We start from the raw sequence: 20,204 nt of genomic DNA, 5'->3' as shown, positions 1-20,204 counted from the left end.
GAAATGGAGACCACATAGAGGGTTTTCAACGGGAAGGGGGAAAAGAGAAAATGGAGGAAAGTTACAGGGAATAAGAAGCCTAAAAGGCAGGTACAAAATAGACAGGGGGAGGTTTAGAACAGTATAGGAAATGGAGAAGCCAAAGAACTTATGTGTACAATCCATGGACATGAACTAAGATGGGGGAGTACTGATGGGAGGTGGGGTGCAGGGCAGAGAGGAATAAAGGGGAGGGGAAAAGGGAGAACTGTAATAGCATAATCAGTAAGATATACTTTAACAAATAAACAAATAAATTGCTGCTTTAGAAAGTAAAATAGTAAGGTACCAACAGAGAACTAATTTCACAGATTTTACTCAGCCCTAAACTGACAAAAGAACTACCCATCCTATCCCCCTCAAATTAAAATACATCTGTAGAGTTCAAAGAAAAGAAGAAGCTTAACAACAGAGATACATTCTGAGAAGTGCACTGACCCATTAGGCAATTCTGTCATTGTGCAAAAGCTCAGGAGCCATGTAGGCTGTCTCTGGAGCACACCCATTCCTTTTCTAGGGCAAGAAATTTTTTTTAAGATTTTTATTTATTTGTTTGTTTTTAGAGAGGAGAAGGGAGGGAAAAAGAGAGGGAGAAAAACATCAATGCATGGATGCCTCTCACATACCCCTAAGCTGGGATATGGCCTGCAACCTGAGCATGTGCCCTAGTCTGGGAATTAAACCGGCAACTCTTTGGTTCTCGAGCTGGCACTTAATCCACTGAGCCACACCAGCTAGGGCTAGGACATGAACTTCTCAATTTCTTTCTCCTAAACTCTAAGGGGCCAAATGAGACTTACAACCAGGGGAACAGCAGGCAGCAGCAGCTCATCCTGGGCTTATCCCTTGAACCTGTCTCCAAGGCCCCCTTTTTCTCTGACCTTCCAGTGAGCTAAAAGCAGCCCTATCTTGGCTCACTTCTCTCACTTCTTTCGTACAACATTTCTAGGGAGTCAAAGCAGAGCACTGCTTCAGCGCTCTCCCCTTACTTTTGCTACCCTAAGCTCTTCCTCAGTTCTACTGTACCCAGTTTTAATAAATCTACTCTCAGAAAAAAAACAAACAAACCTTACAGCCATGAAGGACAAACACAAGATTCAGTCAAGCATAAGAAAACGATGCAATCAAGAGAAACAGTAAAAAAAGGTGTATGAGGTGTGACATGGCATGCTGTTTTATGGCAAACTTTTCCAAAAAAATTAGTAGTAAGCATATATTCTAAAATAATAATTAAAAGAATAATAAACCAAATATATGAACCAGTAACACAGTCATTAATTATCATTATCAATTATTATGAACTATACACAATTGTATGTGCTGTACTTTTATAAGGCTGACAGCACAGTAGGTTTATTTACACAAACACATGGATGATACACTGCACTATGACATTACCCTGGCTATAACATCACTATATGATTGGAATTTTTCAGCCCCATTATAATCTAACGGGACCACCTTTGAATATTCTGCCCATTGTCGACCAAAAAACATCGTTATGTGACATGTGACTGTACTAAAATTTATTAACATTTATAATGGGGCTACAGAGACAGCTATTCCTAGCAGAATTTCAATTAATAAACATAGAAAACATAAGGAAAATATAAAAAGCCCTATCTGGGTAGCTCAGTTGGTTAGAGCATCATCCTGATACGCCAAGGTTGCGGGTTTGGGAAAAATACAAGAAGCAACAAATGAATGCATAAATAAGTGAAACAAGAAATCAATGTGTGTGTTTGTCTCTCTCATCAATAAATAATTAAAAAAATAAAAACCTCCATTAAAACTTCACAATAGTAACTGCCAAGGGCAAGAAAAATCAATGGATTCTACAATTAGTGAATAAAAATTTAAGCATAGTCTCAAAGTATCTCTTCCCAAATATTTAGCAATTACAAAGGGAAAAATAGTAAATTTATGGTACAGAATCCTAGCAGACAACATCTGAGCCAAGTGACCAAGGCTAACATCACCAGTAATCACATAACATAGGATGCACTGAAAACAGTACCTCACTTCAGCAGTATCCTTTCCAGGAATGCAGATCCTCAACATAATCAGCAGAAATCATCAAACACACCCAAATTTAAAGACATTCTACAAAATAACTAATCATCTTGTTTCAGAAGTATCAAGGTCACAAAAGACAAGACTGAAGCACTGTCACTGCATGCAGGGTAATAAGAAATGACACACATACAGTGCTGCATGTGGGGGAGGGGATGGAGAAGGAGCAACGCTGCTTGCTCAGCTCTCAGCTAGCTTTTGGGGACAACTGTAATAGCATAATCAATAAAATATATTAAAAAAAGATCCCTGGCTGGCGTAGCTCAGTGGATTGAGCGCGGGCTGCAAACCAAAGTGTCACAGGTTCGATTCCCAGTCAGGGTACATGCCTGGGTTGCAGGCCATGACCCCCAGCAACCGCACATTGATGTTTCTCTCTTTCTCTATCTCCCTCCCTTCCCTCTCTAAAAAAAAATAAATAAATAAAATGGATAAAATCTTTAAAAAAAAAAAGGTGACAAATGAGATATACTATTTTTACAACTCTAAGTTTAAAATTATCATTTAAAAATTTACAGGACATACAAAAATTAGTCCCAACAAGGTATTTTTATATCTTGCTCTTGACCAAAAATGTTAATATCAAGTTTAATGATTCTAAATATTAACAAGACCAGGCCCCAAATACTTAAAGCTGCTTTTAAAACTTAAATTCTCCCTCAAAAGTAAAAACCTATTATACACTATATATATATAAAATCTCATTTAGCTTATAGTAACTTTTATTGGGGTAAATATGTAAAACATAAAATTTATCATCTTATTTTTGAGTGTACAGTTCAATAGTATTAAGTACATTCATAATGGTGTACAGCCATCACCACCAGCATATCCATACCACTTTTCATGCTACAAAACTGAACCTCTACCCATGATGTAGTAACACCCCATTTTCCCCTTTCCTGACAACAACTATATTATGCTGTCTCTATGATTACAACAGTAAGTAGCTCATGTAAGTGGAATCACATAGAATTTATCCTGTTGTAACTGGCATATCGCTTCCAGCATAATGTCCACAAGGTTCATCCATATTATACCTATGTCAGAATTTCCTTCCCTTTTAAGGCTGAATTGTCTTGCATTTGCTGTAAATACAATGAATTCCACTGTATTTATACACCACATTTTGCATTTCCATTTATCCAGCAATGGACACATAGTTGCCTCCATGTTTTAGCTAATATGAATGCTGCTGTTATGAATATGGGTGTACAAAATATCTTTTTGAAACTTATTTCATTTTTTGGAGTACATACTCAGAAGTGGAATCACTGGATTATATGGTAATGCTACTGTTAATATTTGAGGAACTGCCATGTTTCCAGAGCAGCTTTACCATGTTTCATTCCCAGCAACAGTGCACAAGGGTTCGTATTTTTCCACGTCCTCAGCGACACCTGTTATTTCCTCGTTTTGTGATAGAAGCCATCGTACAGGTGTGGGGGTGTATCTCACTGCAGTTTTAATTTACATTTTCACAATGATCATTCATGTTGAGCATCTTTTTATATACTTATTTCATTGGTCATTTGTATATCTTCTTTGAAGAAATGTCTATTCAAGCCCTTTGCCCGTTTTTTAAATCCACTGTTTGTTTTTTGTTGTTGAGTTTTAGGAGTTCTCTATATATTCTAGATATTGATCTTTAATCAAATACGATTTGTAAATATTTTCTTCCATCTTCTGGGTTGACTTTTTACTCTTGAAAGTGTCTTAGGTTGCACAAAATTTTAAAAATTCATGAAATCCAATTTGCCTATTTTTTCTTCTGTTGCCTGTGCCTTTGGTGTCATACCTAAGAAATCATGTCAAATCCAACATAATGAAGCCTTTGCCCTGTGTTTTCAACTATGAGTTCTACAGTTCAAATTGCTACATCTATATCTTTCATCCATTTTGACTTAAATTTTGCATATGGTGTTAGGTAAAGGCCCAACTTCATTCTTTTGCATGTGAATATATGCATGACCATATATGTGAGGGCTTATGTCTGGGCTCTCTGTCCCACTCCATTTGTCTATATGTCATACTATTATATAGACATACTATTCTAGCACCACAATGTTTTGATTACTGTAGTTTTGTAGTAAGTTTGAAGTAAGTATGAGTCCTCCAGCTTTGATGTTATTTTTTAAAATAACTTTATTTTTCAATTATAGTTGACACATATTATATTAGTTTTAGGTATAAACATACTAGACATTTATATAACTTATGAGATGATCGCCCTCATAAATCTAGTACCCATCTGATACCATACATGGTTATTACATTACTGACTATATTCCTTATGCTGTATCCTACATTCCCATGAGTATTCTGTAACTACCAATTCATACCTTCTAATTCCTTCCTCTTTTTCACTCATCCCCCAAACCCCTCTCACCTAGAAACCATCAACATGTTCTCTGCATCTATGAGTTTGCCTGTTCTATCTGTTCGCCCATCTTGCCTTTCAGATTCCACATTTGAGAGAAATCACACTGTATTTCTCCTTCTTTATCTGACTTACCTCACTCACCATAATACCTTCTAAGTCCAACCATGCCATCACAGATGGCAAGATTGCATTCTTCTTTATGGTTGAGTAATATTCCATTGTATATAATGCACCACCTCTTCTCCATCCATTCATCCATCTAGGGACACCAAAGCTGCCTCCATATCTTGCTACCGCAAACACTGCAATGTATATGGATGAACACATCTCCCCAAACCAGTGTCCAGGGTTTCCTCAAATAAATACCCACAAGTGGAATTGCTAAATCCTTCTTTGTCTCTTGTTATAGCCTTTGTCTTAAAATCTATTTTGTCTGGCATACATATTGCTAACGTGGCTTTTTTTGGTTTCCATTTTCATGGAATATTTTTTTCTATTTCTTTACTTTCAGTGTGTACATGTCTTTAATCTGAAGTGAGTCTCTTGTAGACAGCATATATAAGGGTCTTGTTTTCTCATCCATTCAGCCACTCTATGTCTTTTGATTGCAGCCCTGGCTGGTGTGGCTAGGTGGGTTGATTGCCAGCCTGAGAACTAAAGGGTCGCTGGTTCAATTCCCAGTCAGGGCACATGCCTGGGTTGTAGGCCAGGCCCACAGTTGGGGGTGTGTGAGAGGCAACTGATCGATGTACCTCTCCATGTATTGATATCTCTCTCTCCCTCTCTTCCTCCCTCCCTTCCCCCTCTCTAAAAATAAATAACATGTTTATAAATAAGTAACCAAATCTTTAAAAAACAAAACATAATTTTACTTTCTAATTTGGATGCCTTTATTTCTTTTCCTTGCCTAACTGACCTAGCTAGAACTTCTAGTACTATTTTGAACAGAAGTGGCAAAATGGAGCATCCTTGCCTTGTTCCTGATCTTAGAGGAAATACTCTTAGTCTTTTACCATTCAGTGTGATATTAGCTGTGTTTTTTTTCATACATGGATTTTATTAGGTTGAGATAGCTCATCATAATCCTAGTTTGCTTAGTGTTTTTTATTATGAAAGAGTACTGAATTTTGTCAAATACTTGTGCTGCATCAATTAAAATGATCATGCAGTTTTTTTCTCCTTCACAAAGTTAATGTAGTGTACTGCACTGATCAATTTTCATATGCTGAACTATCCTAGCATTCCAGGGATGGAATAAATCCTATTTGGTTGTGGTGTATAAGCCTTTTAACATGCTGCTGAATTTGGTTTGCTAGTATTTTGTTGAGTATTTTTGCATCGGTGTTTAGAGGGTATATTGATCTTTTAGTTTTCCTGTACTGTCTTTACCCAGCCTTGGTACCTGGGTCATGCTGGCCAGTGTCATAGAATAAGTTAGGAAGTATTCTCTCCTCTTCCACTTTTTGTAAAACTTTGAGAACTCATAGTAGTTCTCCTTTAAATGTTTGGTAGAATACACCAGTGAAGCTCATAAATTGACTTGCTTTTGCAACTAATTTTAATAACATAATTCTCAACTCGCATCGTAATATATTTTCTGAAGTAGGAAGATCTATAGGACTATGTCCTATGTGTTAATGTAATTTCATGTTGCAGCAGCAAAGATACTGAGAACTGTCAGCATATAGTACCACTATCACTTTAAACCATTTTGTAATTATAGAAACTAGTGTAAGAAATGCTAGCTATGACTCCAGGCTAAGATTTGTTTAAGTGATATACAATAAATAAAAATATCAGTTCATAATTCACACTTTATGCCTTTCTTCCTGGTTGTGATAATCTTGAATTAACTCAGTGGTCCCCAACCTTTTTGGCACCAAGGACCAGTTTTGTGAAAGAAAATGTTTCCATGGACCAGGGGTCAGGGGGAGGTGGGGTAGAGACAGGAGGTGGAACTCAGGCAGCATTTCCAGCGGTGTCCATGGACAGGGGCAGGGAGGTTGGGAACCTCTTATTAAGTGATAATCTGGAGTCAACTGAGAGGAAAAGAATGTCAGTGAATTGGACCACACCATAAAAGTGGTTTTTAAAATGATAGCATACTCACACATATATACTTACTGGGTTTCTAATGTTAATCCATATGAAATGAGAAGAGGGAATTTTTTTAATTGTTTCAAATTATAAGAGAAAGTTTATTCAGAAAGTTCAGAGGCAGTAAAGTGAAGCAGCTGGGCTATGTAGGCTCAGGAAACAAGTTACAGAAGTAAAAGAAGGGCCCTTGGAGCTTAGAAGAGGGAAAAGCAAAGGTATCACCTAGGGGAAAGTAGGAGGGCATGGGAAAGGAGAGGACATGCTACCTAGAGGGAGAGCAAGGAACAACATGCGCAGGAAAGGGAGCGGGGGGTTTAACTAACAAATAAAACACTACTTTTATATAAACTGAGGAGGAAAAATACACTTATCAGTAGAATGTTTTGCCACTCTTATTTAATTTCTTAGATGCTTCAGTAAATCCCTATAACTAAAAACCAAGATATAAAATACTTACTTTTTCATTTTTTTTGAGTTATACTTGACTTGGTAAGCTGCCTGGATTAATTTGTCTGGACCTCCATCAAACTGATGTGGGATGACCTTCTGAAAGTGCTAAGAAACAATAAGAAAAAAACATAAGAGCTATGTAAAGCCTTTGCTATTAATTATTACTAACTAATTAATAGCAAAATCTAAAGGCATTCAAGAAATCAGAACTGACTTACCTGCAACATCCCTTCCATGTCCAGTTGCATCAGTTCTGCCTGATTCATTTGAAGAAGTGCTAATCCCACTCGAAACACTATTTCTAAACCCTGAAGAAACAAAGTATATAAAGCCAAATTTCTCTTACTCTTCCATCAACAAAAACTAATTATTCAAAAGTATAATAAGGTAAACATTAGGGATCTAAACTAGAGCTTAGCAAACATTTCCATACAGCTGAATAATAAATATTTTAGGTTTTGTGGGCCATATGGTCACTGTCACAAATACTCAACTCTGCCATTGTGGCCCAAAGCCAGACAGAGACAACATATCAACAAATGGGCATGGCTTTGTTTCAAGAAAAATTTATTTAAAAAACAAGTGGAAGGACAGATTTGGCAATACAAGCCAGTACACAAATCACAGTTTGCTGGCTCCACACTAAACTAATTTAGCTAGATAATAGCTAGATAATACAAATTAATCTTTACAAGATATAATTAATTACAATTAATATTGGGTTTGATTAAGATGTAATCAACAATAATCCTTTCAAGTGCTACCTACCACTGATCACCTATTCTTACCTTCCTACCTTCCCATTCAAGATACAGAAGACAAAGGATCACTACTACATGCCAATGACAATTAAACAAACTACCTAAAATGTGTTCCTAGAATAGAAGAAATTTAATTAGATTCATTATTTCTGTCTTTGGATACCAGAGGCACTGCAACATATTAACTGTAGGGCAAATTTTTTCTCTCACTGATACTCACTAAATCAGTCAGGAAGTGACACCGAGGTTTCTCCAGATTTTGACTGCCTAGATCTGAATCCTGTTTACTATACTGACTTATGTGTTTGTCCATAGACAAGCTAGGTACCTAATATTTCTCTAAGTTTTGGCTTCATCATCTATCAAATGGGGAAATGAACAGTACCTAACAGGGTTGTTACAGGTTTAAATGAGATCATCCATGTAAACAGTTTAGCATGGGATATATGGATCTCCTTTATTGTTCTCCTCACAGCCCGGCTCTAATTAACTCAATGATTCCTTGCTCAGTCTGCCCATTAGCTTACCTCAGACATAAAGATATCAAATATCCTTGTTGCAATTGGTAGTGGAAAAGTTGTAAGAAAGATAGTCAGAAACCAGGATGATGCATACATTGAGGTGTGAAAACTCTGAGACTGAAAATGTATAAAGAGCTCTGGAAGATGTTCCTAAAGAGAAGAAAAGAATTAGTCAAAACACAGTAAAATTGATTAGCCTATACCCAACAAAAGATAAGATAGGGCATCATATGGAAACATTAAGATATAGAAAATGATATGACTGGGACAGTGGTGGTTACTACCTGGGAAGAAAGGGAAAAGAATGTACAGTTAGGGCTTTGGCTGTATCTGTAACATTTGATTTATTAACAAAAAGAAAAATTAAAGTAAGTAAAATTTTTATATTTGTCTAGCCTTATTGGTGGGTAGATGTGTATCTGATATTTTCTACAAACTATAATGTTTCAAACTTTTTTAAAAAAAGGAAAGAAATGTTATTTTGAAATACTTTCAGGGGCTATCTACCATTGGTCACCTTATCTTCCTGCCTTTCACCCAAAATACAGATGCTTCTGCCACTCTAGCAATTCAAAATATAAATCACACATTAACTGAAAATAAACAAAGAGCATTTAAGGGCTGATAAAAATAAGCTTACTATTTAAAAAAAACAATTTAAGGATCATCTCAAGACCTACTTTATCTGTCTTTAAAATTTAAGAACATTTTGCGTATCCCTTCCTCCCACCACACATAGAAAAGACGGGGAATTTTAAAAATTCCTGTGGGTAAGGCTGCCAAAGAAAAGGAGACTCATAAAAACAGTGATCATGCCAGCTCAATCAATAACCTGTATTCTTAAATTCTGCTTATCTAATTGACATTTAAGTAAATGAAGGTATATATGCTATTACTTTTTTTTAATTACTTTATTGTTGTTCAATTACAGTTGTCTGCATTTTCTCCCCACCACTCCTCCCCACCCCAGCCAATCCCACCTCCCTCGTTTCCACCCTCCCCCTTAGTTTTGTCCATGTGTCCTTTATAGTAGTTCCTGAAAACCCTTCTCCCCACTGTCCCCTCCCACCTCCCTTCTGGCTACTGTTAGATTGTTCTTAATTTCAATGTCTGTGGTCATATTTTGTTTGCTTTTTTTCTTCTGTTGAGTAGGTTCCAGTTAAAGATGAGATCACATAGTATTTGTCCCTTACCGCCTGGCTTATTTCACTTAGCATAGTGCTTTCCAGTTCCATCCATGCTGTCACAAAGGGTAGGAGCTCCTTCTTTCTTTCTGCTGCATAGAATTCCATCGTGTAAATGTACCATAGTTTTTTGATCCATCCATTTACTGATGGGCACCTAGGTTGCTTCCAGCACTTGGCTATTGTAAATTGTGCTGCTATGAACATTGGGGTGCATAGGTTCTTTTGGACTGGTGTTTCAGGGTTCTTAGGATATAATCCTAGCAGTGGAATTACTGGGTCAAAAAGCAGATCCAAAAAGGAGGAAATTCCATAGTGTTTTCCACAGTAGCTGCACCAGTCTGCAATCCCACCAACAGTGCACTAGGGTTACCTTTTCTCCACATCCCCTCCAACATTTGTTTGTTGATTTGTTTATGATGGTCATTCTGACCAGTGTGAGGTAGTAGTCATTGTGGTTTTAATTTGCATGTCTCTGATGGCTAGTGATGCTGAGCATGTCTCATTTTCATATGTCTCTGGGCCCTCTGTATGTCCTCCTTGGAGAAGTGTCTGTTCAAGTCTTTTGCCCATTTTTTAATTGGGTTTTTTGTCTTCCTGGAGTGGAGTCATGAGTTCTTTATATATTTTAGAGATCAAATCCTTGTCCGAGGTCATGCTATTATTTTAAAGACAATATAGTAAACTTATTTTTATATGTAAAATACAAAAATTAAATCCAGAAAGGTAAAATATTTCAAAAGTATTTTTCACTTAATTTTCATTCCTCTTCTCTTTACCCTCATGCAGTCACACTAGACTGAGTCTTCAACTTGCAGCATAAAAGAATGGAAACATTATTTTTTTAAAAAGATTACCAGCCCTGACTGGTATAGCTCAGTGGATTGAGTGTCAGCCTGTGCACCAAAAGGTCACTGGTTCGATTCCCAGTCAGGATACATGTCTGGGCTGCCGGCCAGATCCCCAGTTGGGGTGCATGAGAGAGGCAACCATACACTGATGTTTCTGTCCTTCCCTTCCCCTCTCTCTAAAAGTAAATAAACAAAATCTCAAAAAAAAAAAAATGGCAGTAGTGCCCTGGCTAGTGTGATTCAATTGGTTGGAGTATCTTCCTGTAAACCAAAAAGTCACAGGTTTGATTCCCAGTCAGGGCCCATGTCTAAGTTGTGGGTTCGGCTCCCAGTCGGGGTGCTTAAAGAGCCAACCAATCAATATTTCTCTCTCACATCAATGCTTCTCTCCCTCCCTTCCCCTCTCTTTAAAATCAATAAGCATGTCCTCTGGTAAGGATTAAAAAAAATTACTAGCTCCCAAAACCAAAACATAAGATAAAAAGAGGAAGGCAGAGGAAAGAGACAGAAGAGGCAATCTCAAAGGAAATGAACTGACATCATAATGTCATGGGCTCCTGTAAGACAGCATAGACTATATAACATTAGGCTATAATAGGGCATAATAAGAAAACTCATGCATTTAGGCAAAGGGGTTATGATACATTTAGCCTATGTGCTTAAGGTTTGAATACAAAAATTGCAGTCAAGTTCCAGACTGTGATAATGCAGATATCTGCAGACAGTGCCTAAATGGAAAGTAGGTCTAAATTGTGTGTTAATCAACCAACAAATGATTGTGTGATCAAAACACTAATTTTTTTCAATTGCTGTAATGCTTTTAAAATTAAATTTGCTTAGCTGTCACTCAAACCACGATGATGCCACAAACAAAGGCAATATGCCTTTTTTTTAAAAAACACTATACTTTTACCTGTATCATGCATTCAAACTGGTACATACAAAGGCCCAATTCTGCCATACTTGGTTTAAAAAGTTCACGAAGTCTATAATCTTGCATTAATTTAACAAATACACAGAACGCTTCTTCTTCTGGCATCTATATTAGGAGAAAAAAAGCGAAATAGGTTAATGTTCTGTGATATACAAATAACTAAAGTATATTTAAACTAAGTACCCATCCAACTATAAACACTGTTTTTGAGTGGCCATATGATACAATCTTAAGAGTAGCAGACTAGAAATCAGGTTTTAATCGCCCATTTTATCACAGAGAATAAAAAGTTAAACAAATCTAACAATCTCTGAGACTGGTTGTCTTACTTGCCTAATTCATTAATTCAACCAACAAATATTCACTTAGAGCCAGATACTTCTCTCTCTCTGAGTCCATACTGTGAACAAAATAAACACAAATCCCTGCCTTCAAGGAGTTTGTACTTTCTAGTGGAGGGAAGTAGACAATACATGAAAAGAAATCAATTAATATATGTCAGGTGGTGATGAACACTATGAAAATAAAACAAAGTAGGCTAACAGGGAATGCTGAAGAAATGCTATTTATGTAGGTAGGTCAGGGAAAGTCCCTTGATAACATTTGAGCAAAATACTGAAGAAAGTAAGGGAACAACTGAGGACCCGTTCTGGGAGAATAATACAAAGGCCCTGAACTGGAATCAAGATTGGCTCCCATTTCCACCCCCCTCTAGTTTTTGTCCATATGTCCTTTATATTTGTTCCTGTAAACCCTTCCCATTCTCCCCTGAATTTCCCTCCCCTCTCCCCTCTGGAAATGAGAGGGAGGTGGGAAGGGATGGGTGGGTGGGCTGGAATGGGAGCAAAAGACAGAAAACTGTACTTAAACAATGATTAAAATAAAATTTAAAAAATATATATTGGCATGCTCAAGGAACAGCAAACAGAGGACTACTAAATTAGGAGCAACATTACAGGTGGTAGTTAGGTTATGCAGAAGCAATAACAGGGAGCTAAATTACACAGCGCTCTGAAGGCCACTGTAAGGACTTGGACTTTTCCCACAAGTGAGATGGGAAGGAACCCTTTTGAACGTTCTGAGCAGAAGGCATATGGTGTACATGTTACAAGAACTTGTAAAGTAAGTTTTCAAAGAATCTGTAATTGGTAACAACTTCACACTTAACATGTAACTAACTGGAAAATTATATTAAATAAGATAATGAACGTAAAAGCTCTGTAAAGAGCTACGCAGGTATACATAATGCTTAAGCAAATAATATTTATCTAAATTATTAAATCATCTTTCTCAAAAAAAATGTCTAATACTCATTCACTCACATTATACCAGTGTGTTTCAAAAGAGAAAACCTCAAAGGATCTCTAGGTGTTCTTCTAGAGAAGAACTGAAGACTGCTTCTAATAACACATTTTCCTGGCCTTGACATGACCATGAAAGGAACCAAGAATAACTCTTGGCAAAACCTGTACTTCCTTCCTTCCTTTCTCCCAACACCCACAGCCACATCTGTGCCTTGCAAACCATCCTTATTAATCCTATTAAGTCCTGCAGCCCCACTGATTTAAGTCAGTCACTGCAAGGAATCCGGCATCCCAGAATCTCATCCTGTGATTCTACTCCTCCCTTACTCTAACCCCTCTTCCAACCTTCCCAAAATCTTCCACAGCACTTTCTAGAACTCATAATCTGCAACCAATAAAAATATCCTGACTATACCCTCAATCCCTTTATCAAATGTTCTTTCATCTTCTTCCTCTAACTGAAACCTGACTTTCCCCTAAGAATAGTTCCACACAAAACCTGGTTCTCCTCTGGGGTGTTTTCTCCCTCACAGCACTGAAAGAAGCCAGGGAATAGAGAGATGTATGTCCCTTCTTCAACCTCACTGCCAATTCCACAGCACTAACCCCCCATTCTCTCTGAAACACATACCAGCAAACATTTCCCATTACTCTTCTTTTTTGCAGCATCCACAAACCTCTGGGTCATCCCCACAAACCCACTTATTTTCATGTGGATTAAAATTCCCTGACCTAGCACATCTTTGACTTCCTTTGCTCCAATGATCTTGGCAGGCAGTTACTCAGGCTCTACAGCCACACCACCTAAGGTTCAAATCCCACTATATGAGCTTCAGCAAATTATTTAACCTCTCTGCTGCTCAATTTCACCATCTATCAAATGGGTAAAATAATAGCACTTATTTCACAGGGACACAATGAAGATTAATATAAAGTATTTACAATGATCTGACCTTGCAGTCCTCTCCTTCATTTATACAACACTGTTCCCTACTCTTCCCTGTGCTCACTTTGCTGTTATATGTATTCACTCACTTAAATCCACAATTACTTTGTTTTTTTCTTCTCAGTTATCATTTCAACTGCAAAACTCCATTTTTAGATAAATTCAACTCTATACTACATTTAGGCAGAAGAACATGGCTGAGTAAAATAAAAACACTTAACCATGCTGACTGGCCTCATTTTAAATTCAGGAATCCTAATCTCAGTGGATCATTCATGCTGTCTGGTGTATTTTATTGCCTTAATTCAATCACTCTCTTTCAAGACCATTTCAGACTTCCTTGTCTGTCCTCAAACTTCCATTCATCTCTAAGCTAATGACCTTGTTTGCTATTTCATTTTTTTAAAGATTTTATTTATTTATTTATTTTTAGAGAGGGAAGGGAGGGAGATAGAGAGAGAGAGAGAAACATCAATGTGTGGTTGCTGGGGGTCATCACTGCAACCCAGGCATGTACCCTGACTGGGAATCAAACCTGATACACTTTGGTTCGCAGCCTGTGCTCAATCCACTGAGCTATGCCAGCCAGGGCGCTATTTCATTTTTTTAATAGAAGCGCTTAAAAGACAATTACCCCATTCTCACACCACCACATCTACCATTCTACCTGCGCCTGCACCCATTTTTATAGAAGTTGTTATTTAGCAATAACAACTTCTGGGAGCAGTTCTTCTATTACAAAACAAAGTAAAAACCAGTCATTGTATTATAAACCAGTGTCACTGACATCGGGTTTTTGATACTCAGAAAAGAAATATGTACATTCTTAATACTCACAGAGTTTTGATACTCAGGTAGAACTGTGGCTACTTGAAGCGAAGCATCAGGAAACACAGTTTCTGATCCCTACCCTGCTTTTATCTACCATGATATGTGATCTTCGTAAGTCACTCAACTTTCATTGCCTATCTACTATGTGCCAAACACCATGCTAGGCTTTTACACATATTATCTCATACAGCCCTCACAATCTGAAAGTAGACAATATCACCCAGGTAAGGCCAGAGAGAGGTTAAATAATCTAGCCCAAATTCATAGAACTCAGTATAGAACTAAGTTGAAAAAAAAACAGCCTACATAATTCAAATCAATTTATTTACAAGGTTTCTTTTCTGACCATATTTTAATCTGAGACTGAATATAGAGTAGGATGAGTTTTTAAAAAAAATTTTAACAACTCTGAAGAGATAACACTCTATGGCATTTCCTTTCAAAGCTGACTGACTTCTGAAAACATCCCACCCAAACCCACTCCAAAATAAGTCAGTGTCAATGGAAATATATATTATAACCCTGGGGTGATGGAGTCCCATATTTTAGGGCCTATAACAAGCATTCAGCTACATGACAAACAAAATTTCAGTATAATTAGCCCTGGCTGGCGTAGCTCAGTGGATTGAGCGCCAGCTGTGAACCAAAGTGCCGCAGGTTCAATTCCCAGTCAGGCCACGTACCTGGGTTGCAGGCCACGGCCCCCAGCAACCACACATTAATGTTTCTCTCTCTCTCTCTTTCTCCCTCCCTGCCCTCTCTAAAAATAAATAAATAAATAAAATCTTAAAAAAAAAATTTTCGGTATAATTTCCAAAGACATGATACAACATCAGATTTCATACCAACACTTTAATCATGTCTTCCTTGGCAGAAAAAAGATAACTCCTCCTTAAATATTGACATGTAAGTTAAGATTTAAAAGTAGATACAGGCTTGAGTAAATATTGTGGTCCAAATGTAAACACCAAAAAGCTGAAGTTTCATTTAGTGGAAGGATACAATTGTATGGTATTTTCAATACTTTTAGTAATCTTTTCAAGTACAAACTAAATATTCCTAATTAAATTATGACTAGAGAAAAATACCTACTAGCAACTTATACTTAATAAAAACAAGGATGTTCTTTAAATTTTCCAATCCAACTTTAATAAAAAACTTAATTGACCCTTTAACACTTGTACTAACTTACCTGCATAAGCAACAATCCAACTATAAAAGCACTTCCTTGACAGTAACCAACCTCACGATCCACTAAAGAATATGCCTAAAAAGTAAAAAATATTTTTCAAAATGCTTTACATGATATATTATACTTTCCTTCTCTAAAAACCTAAAGATAGTGAAACAAGTAAATTAAAGACTATATACTTTTAAGAAAAGTTCTTGCTTATTGCAGATGTTATCCTATAAATATTTAAAAAGCTAAAGATTTATTACATAAAATTTTCTTTTGACAATTTACCAATGAGAAACTAACAGCTTTTAAGGACAAAAAAGAAAGAAAGAAAGAAAGAAATTTGTACTCAGGAAAGTAAGAGAGCTTAAAAGTAATTTAAAATGTATATCTGATAAAAATAAAACCAGGGTAGGTTAATATAAAGAAAGTACTGGCAAAATTGAAATTATTTAATGAGAAATCAATTATTTCACAGAGGTAGCTAGAAGGGAAAGAAACTATGGAAAGGGAAAGGCAATATTGAAGGAAAAATTACAGTGATACACACTTTTAAGGGCTAAGAGCTCTTAACAACACTCACCATAGAAAATAGAAAAATCTACTTCCAGGTTGTGAAACTCATAGAAAGTATTCATTTTCATAGAGAATCTTTCTATGTATAATGATTACTAGGCTATTTGATCTTAGCCAACTAATATGAAGCAATGTAATAAATCTTCTAATAAGTTTTCTAAACTAGACAGTAATATAGCATCAGAATTAAAGCAAAAATTATGCTAAAGGCAAATTTACTGCCAAAGCAACTGATTATTGAGGTGAGAGTTCATGCTTCATTGTGGAAATTGTGTAATTTCAACCTTCTGAGAATTCATTTAAAAAGTAAATAAATAAAACTTACCTTCATTACATTAAATAAAACCTCCTGTCCAAGGCTATCTTTTTCCTTAAAAAAATTATGTTCAGGGTAAGTTCTAGCAATGTCCCTTCGGATCAGTTTTTCACAAGGCGAAGTCATTTTCAGGAGTTCTGAATACTGATCCTTAATTGGCATGCTTTGTGCACTGCATAAAAGTTGCCAAACTATTGCTCTAAAATGGTGGGGTATCCCTTTACGAACAAGTTCCTAAAAATAAAAGTAAAATTTTAAAAATGAATTAAGTTTCCTACCTTGAAAGCCAAAGACGACTAATTAGGGGCTAGAGTAGAGTGGAAAATACTTTATCAAAATTATAATTCACAATGCTACTTATATAAACTAGGGAATCTTTTAACCAAGGCTAAGATTTGGCCCTTGATGTATCCAGTTCTGGTGGGGGGCAGGCAAGTGGCTACAATGTTACAGATAAATTCTTGAAATCTCAAAGCATGACCTCTAAAGGCACTACGGATTTGATAATCTGCAGAGCTGTGAATGGTAGTAATCATCATTTTACAAGGGGCTGTTATCAGGCAAAAGAAAAAAGTGAAATACTGAAAATTCAAGGATGTAGGAAAGATGTCACAACTTCATTTCTGAATCAGTAAGATGACAGAATTTAATTTCTAAAATAACTTTTACCTATATATTTCTACAATTAGGAGACCTCTATAACAACTGATGTCCATGAATCAAAACTACTATGGACACAAATAAATGAAAACACATAAAGGACACTTCTTTATTACAGTAGCTGGAAAGTACTTGAATCTGATTTTTAATCCTCTATTGATTTATGCCTGATACCCTTTGGGATAAAAGGAAAAACTTCAACAAACAATATGAATACCTTAACTTGCTTTTCCTTCTTTTTGCGTACATCTTCCCATTCGTTAACAATTCTTCCCCAAAGTATCCAAGAATCTTCTTCAAGGTGGCTGAGGTTGCTGGAGGCTGATGAACTTGATACAAGAGAGGATCCACTGTTTCTTCTTGACCCATTTACAGATTTTAAAGACTTACTATCCGTCTCTAACAATCTAAAACATAATTAAAAATTGCTCAGGATCTAATCTCACAGTAATACTAAATGAAGTAATGACAATACTTAGAGCTTCACTACAGCAATTTAGTCAGTTTTAAAATATGCATAATTTCAATAATATTTGGCTGGCATCTATAAAATTACTGCTATATTTTTCATCTAAGCATAGTAATTTCAAAATCTGAAATAGTAAGTTATATTAAATATTTTAGTCCCATCAGTCCCATTATAATTTCCCTTCATCTCCACTGAAAATTCAAATTGGGAGAATCTGATGAGAAAAGTGGCTGGGAGGGCTTCAGGAAAAAAGAAACTGCACTTGGAAGAGCTATGAGAAATTCTACTGAAGAAATGATCCTATTATGTTTACAATGTGTCCAGGGCTAAAAAAGTAAGGAAAAGCCACACAAATTAACCAAATCCCTTCTCTTTTTATATTTTGCTTCACCCATGCATAATTAGTCTGCCTAAAACAAAAAGTGTTTTGTTTGGCCCATGCAGTGTTTGTATAAAAAACTGATCAATACTATACTAAAACTGGAAGTTTTCATTTATTTCTTTATACACATATACATTTGTATTTACTTATAAATCTGGATTCTTTTGAAAAATAAAACAGGATGAAACTGGGCTCATATTCATGCACAGAAACAACAGGGTGTAGTGAGTAGGAGCTTTAATCCACTCAGTCTCCCAAAAACTCACTTCTATCTAACAGCTATAATTTATCGATGGGCTTGCACTGTTAAACTGAGACTTCTCCTGCTGGCCTTTTATTTTGCAACCCTCATCTGTAGAAAGATGGAGTAAGATAATTTTAGAGATCCATTCCACGACTCATCACATCAAATCCATTGTTTCTTTCACATATACACAAGACTATAAAAAAAGATTGGAAAATGTGGCTCTATCATTATAAAGATATAAATTATATGTCATTCAAAATAAGGGTCCTAAAACATCTAATTGTTCTTGATCTCGGCTGCTACTCACTTCCAGTAAGTCCTTCAGAAAGTGATGTGCTTAGGGTACAAGAAATGCTATACTAATTTATGATATATTAAAAACTAAAACAGAAGAAAAATCATTTGGGTCAAAAACTATTTAGCAGATAAGATAGATTTATATCTTACTCATCTTTTTATCCCTAAAGGCACTTAGTTTAGTATAAAGTACATAAAATATTGACCAAACTGAAGTAAAATGAAAACCCTCGATATTAAAAAAAACCCCTCCAAATTCAAGATATGTCATAGTCAATAACAATAATACAAATTAAACAACTACTATCCTTATACCTGAGATCCTTTAATACATTTTCATGGCAACAATAATTTAAATATAAGTAATTTTATATATAATTCTAAACCCTAAGAATTACAAATGGAATAGAGAAATAAACTTTACTAGAATAACCTAAACCTAAGGTCTTCATTTCACTTAATTATTTAATGAATGCTTGCTGTATGTCAAATAATTAAACTGTATCAATACCATCAACAGGGAGACATTCAATTTAAAAGAATATATTTCCTAAGCTAAACCTAAATTTGAGATAGAATGGGCATATAAACATAAAGGTACCTAAAGAGGAGGATTTTAGGGAGTCAGAAAGGTCTCAGATTACCAAAGTGCAACTTGCAGGATAAACAAGAAAAGCCAAGTGAAATTCACTGGTGGGTTACAGAAAAAGGTTAAGCAATTCACTTTCAGAGGCAACTGAAATAACATATAAACATACAAAACTGTGAGAAATATTTACAAATGAAATATTCCAAGACATCACATTATTTAAAGATATTCCCCCTGCTTTAACTTACATGACATACAAAAATGATTCAAAATGGATAATAGGACTGATATAAAAATGAAAACTATAAAAGTTCTTGAAAAAAGTAAGAAAAAGTCTTCATACTTTGAGTAGACAAAATTTGTTAGTGGGAGAAAAGGAAATACTAACCAAAAAAGAAAAAATTGTTTAAAAAATAAATTGGGACTTCAGCCCTGACTAGGTAGCTCAGCTGGTTGGAGCATCCTCGCATGCACCGAAAGGTTCTGGGTTTGACTCCCAGTCAGGGCACGTAGCTGGGTAGTGGGTTCAGTCCCTTGTCAGGGCATGTACAGGAGGCAACCGATCGATATTTCTTTCTCAAATCAATGTTTCTCTTTCTCCCCCTTCCTCTTTCTCTCTAAAACCAAACATATCCTTGGTGAGGATTAAAGGAAAAAACTAAATATATAATAAGTTAGACTGCAAACTTAAAATGCTCTGTCCTTCCAAAGATACCATTAAGAAAACAAAAAGGTTAAGTCATAGACTTAAAATAATATATTTTATTTTATTTATACACACATATACACACAACAAGACTGGTACCCAAAATATATGAAGAACTCTTTTTTTCCCCAAATATTTTACTTGTAAAGTGAAGTAAAGTAAATACTTTACTTGTAAAGTATTTATGTAAAAATAAATAATTTTTACAGAGAGGGTTAGGGAGGGGGAAAGAAAAGGACAGAAACATTGACGTGTGAGAGAAACATCGAGCAGTTGCCTCTTGTAGGCACGTCGACCAGGGACCAAACCCATAAGTCTTACAACACATAAGACTTGTATCTAGAATGTATAAAGAACTCTTACAACTCAGTAATAAAAAGACAACCCAATTGAAAAATGGATAAAGAATCA

General features: G+C 35.9%; 1 protein-coding gene across 11 annotated transcripts in view; it reads right to left on the bottom strand.

The window, feature by feature from the left end:
• Window positions 1-20,204, bottom strand: part of EVI5 (ecotropic viral integration site 5) — a 211,714-nt gene that overhangs the window by 136,286 nt on the left and 55,224 nt on the right. For all 11 annotated transcript variants that reach the window (XM_045847085.1, XM_045847078.1, XM_045847076.1 and 8 more), the window contains 7 exons: window positions 17,321-17,510; window positions 16,453-16,677; window positions 15,567-15,641; window positions 11,273-11,398; window positions 8,331-8,474; window positions 7,261-7,350; window positions 7,050-7,147 (listed from right to left, as the gene is read on the bottom strand). In XM_045847085.1, the coding sequence (XP_045703041.1) occupies window positions 7,050-7,147; window positions 7,261-7,350; window positions 8,331-8,474; window positions 11,273-11,398; window positions 15,567-15,641; window positions 16,453-16,677; window positions 17,321-17,510 (948 nt within the window). The remainder of the gene's footprint in view (window positions 1-7,049; window positions 7,148-7,260; window positions 7,351-8,330; window positions 8,475-11,272; window positions 11,399-15,566; window positions 15,642-16,452; window positions 16,678-17,320; window positions 17,511-20,204) is intronic.

This window comes from Phyllostomus hastatus, unplaced genomic scaffold (assembly GCF_019186645.2).
Source record: "Phyllostomus hastatus isolate PE091 unplaced genomic scaffold, TTU_PhHast_1.1 phas_contig_524, whole genome shotgun sequence".
Taxonomy (NCBI): domain Eukaryota; kingdom Metazoa; phylum Chordata; class Mammalia; order Chiroptera; family Phyllostomidae; genus Phyllostomus; species Phyllostomus hastatus.
Note: the sequence above shows the minus strand (reverse complement) of the source record. Positions and strands in the feature narration are given on the sequence as shown.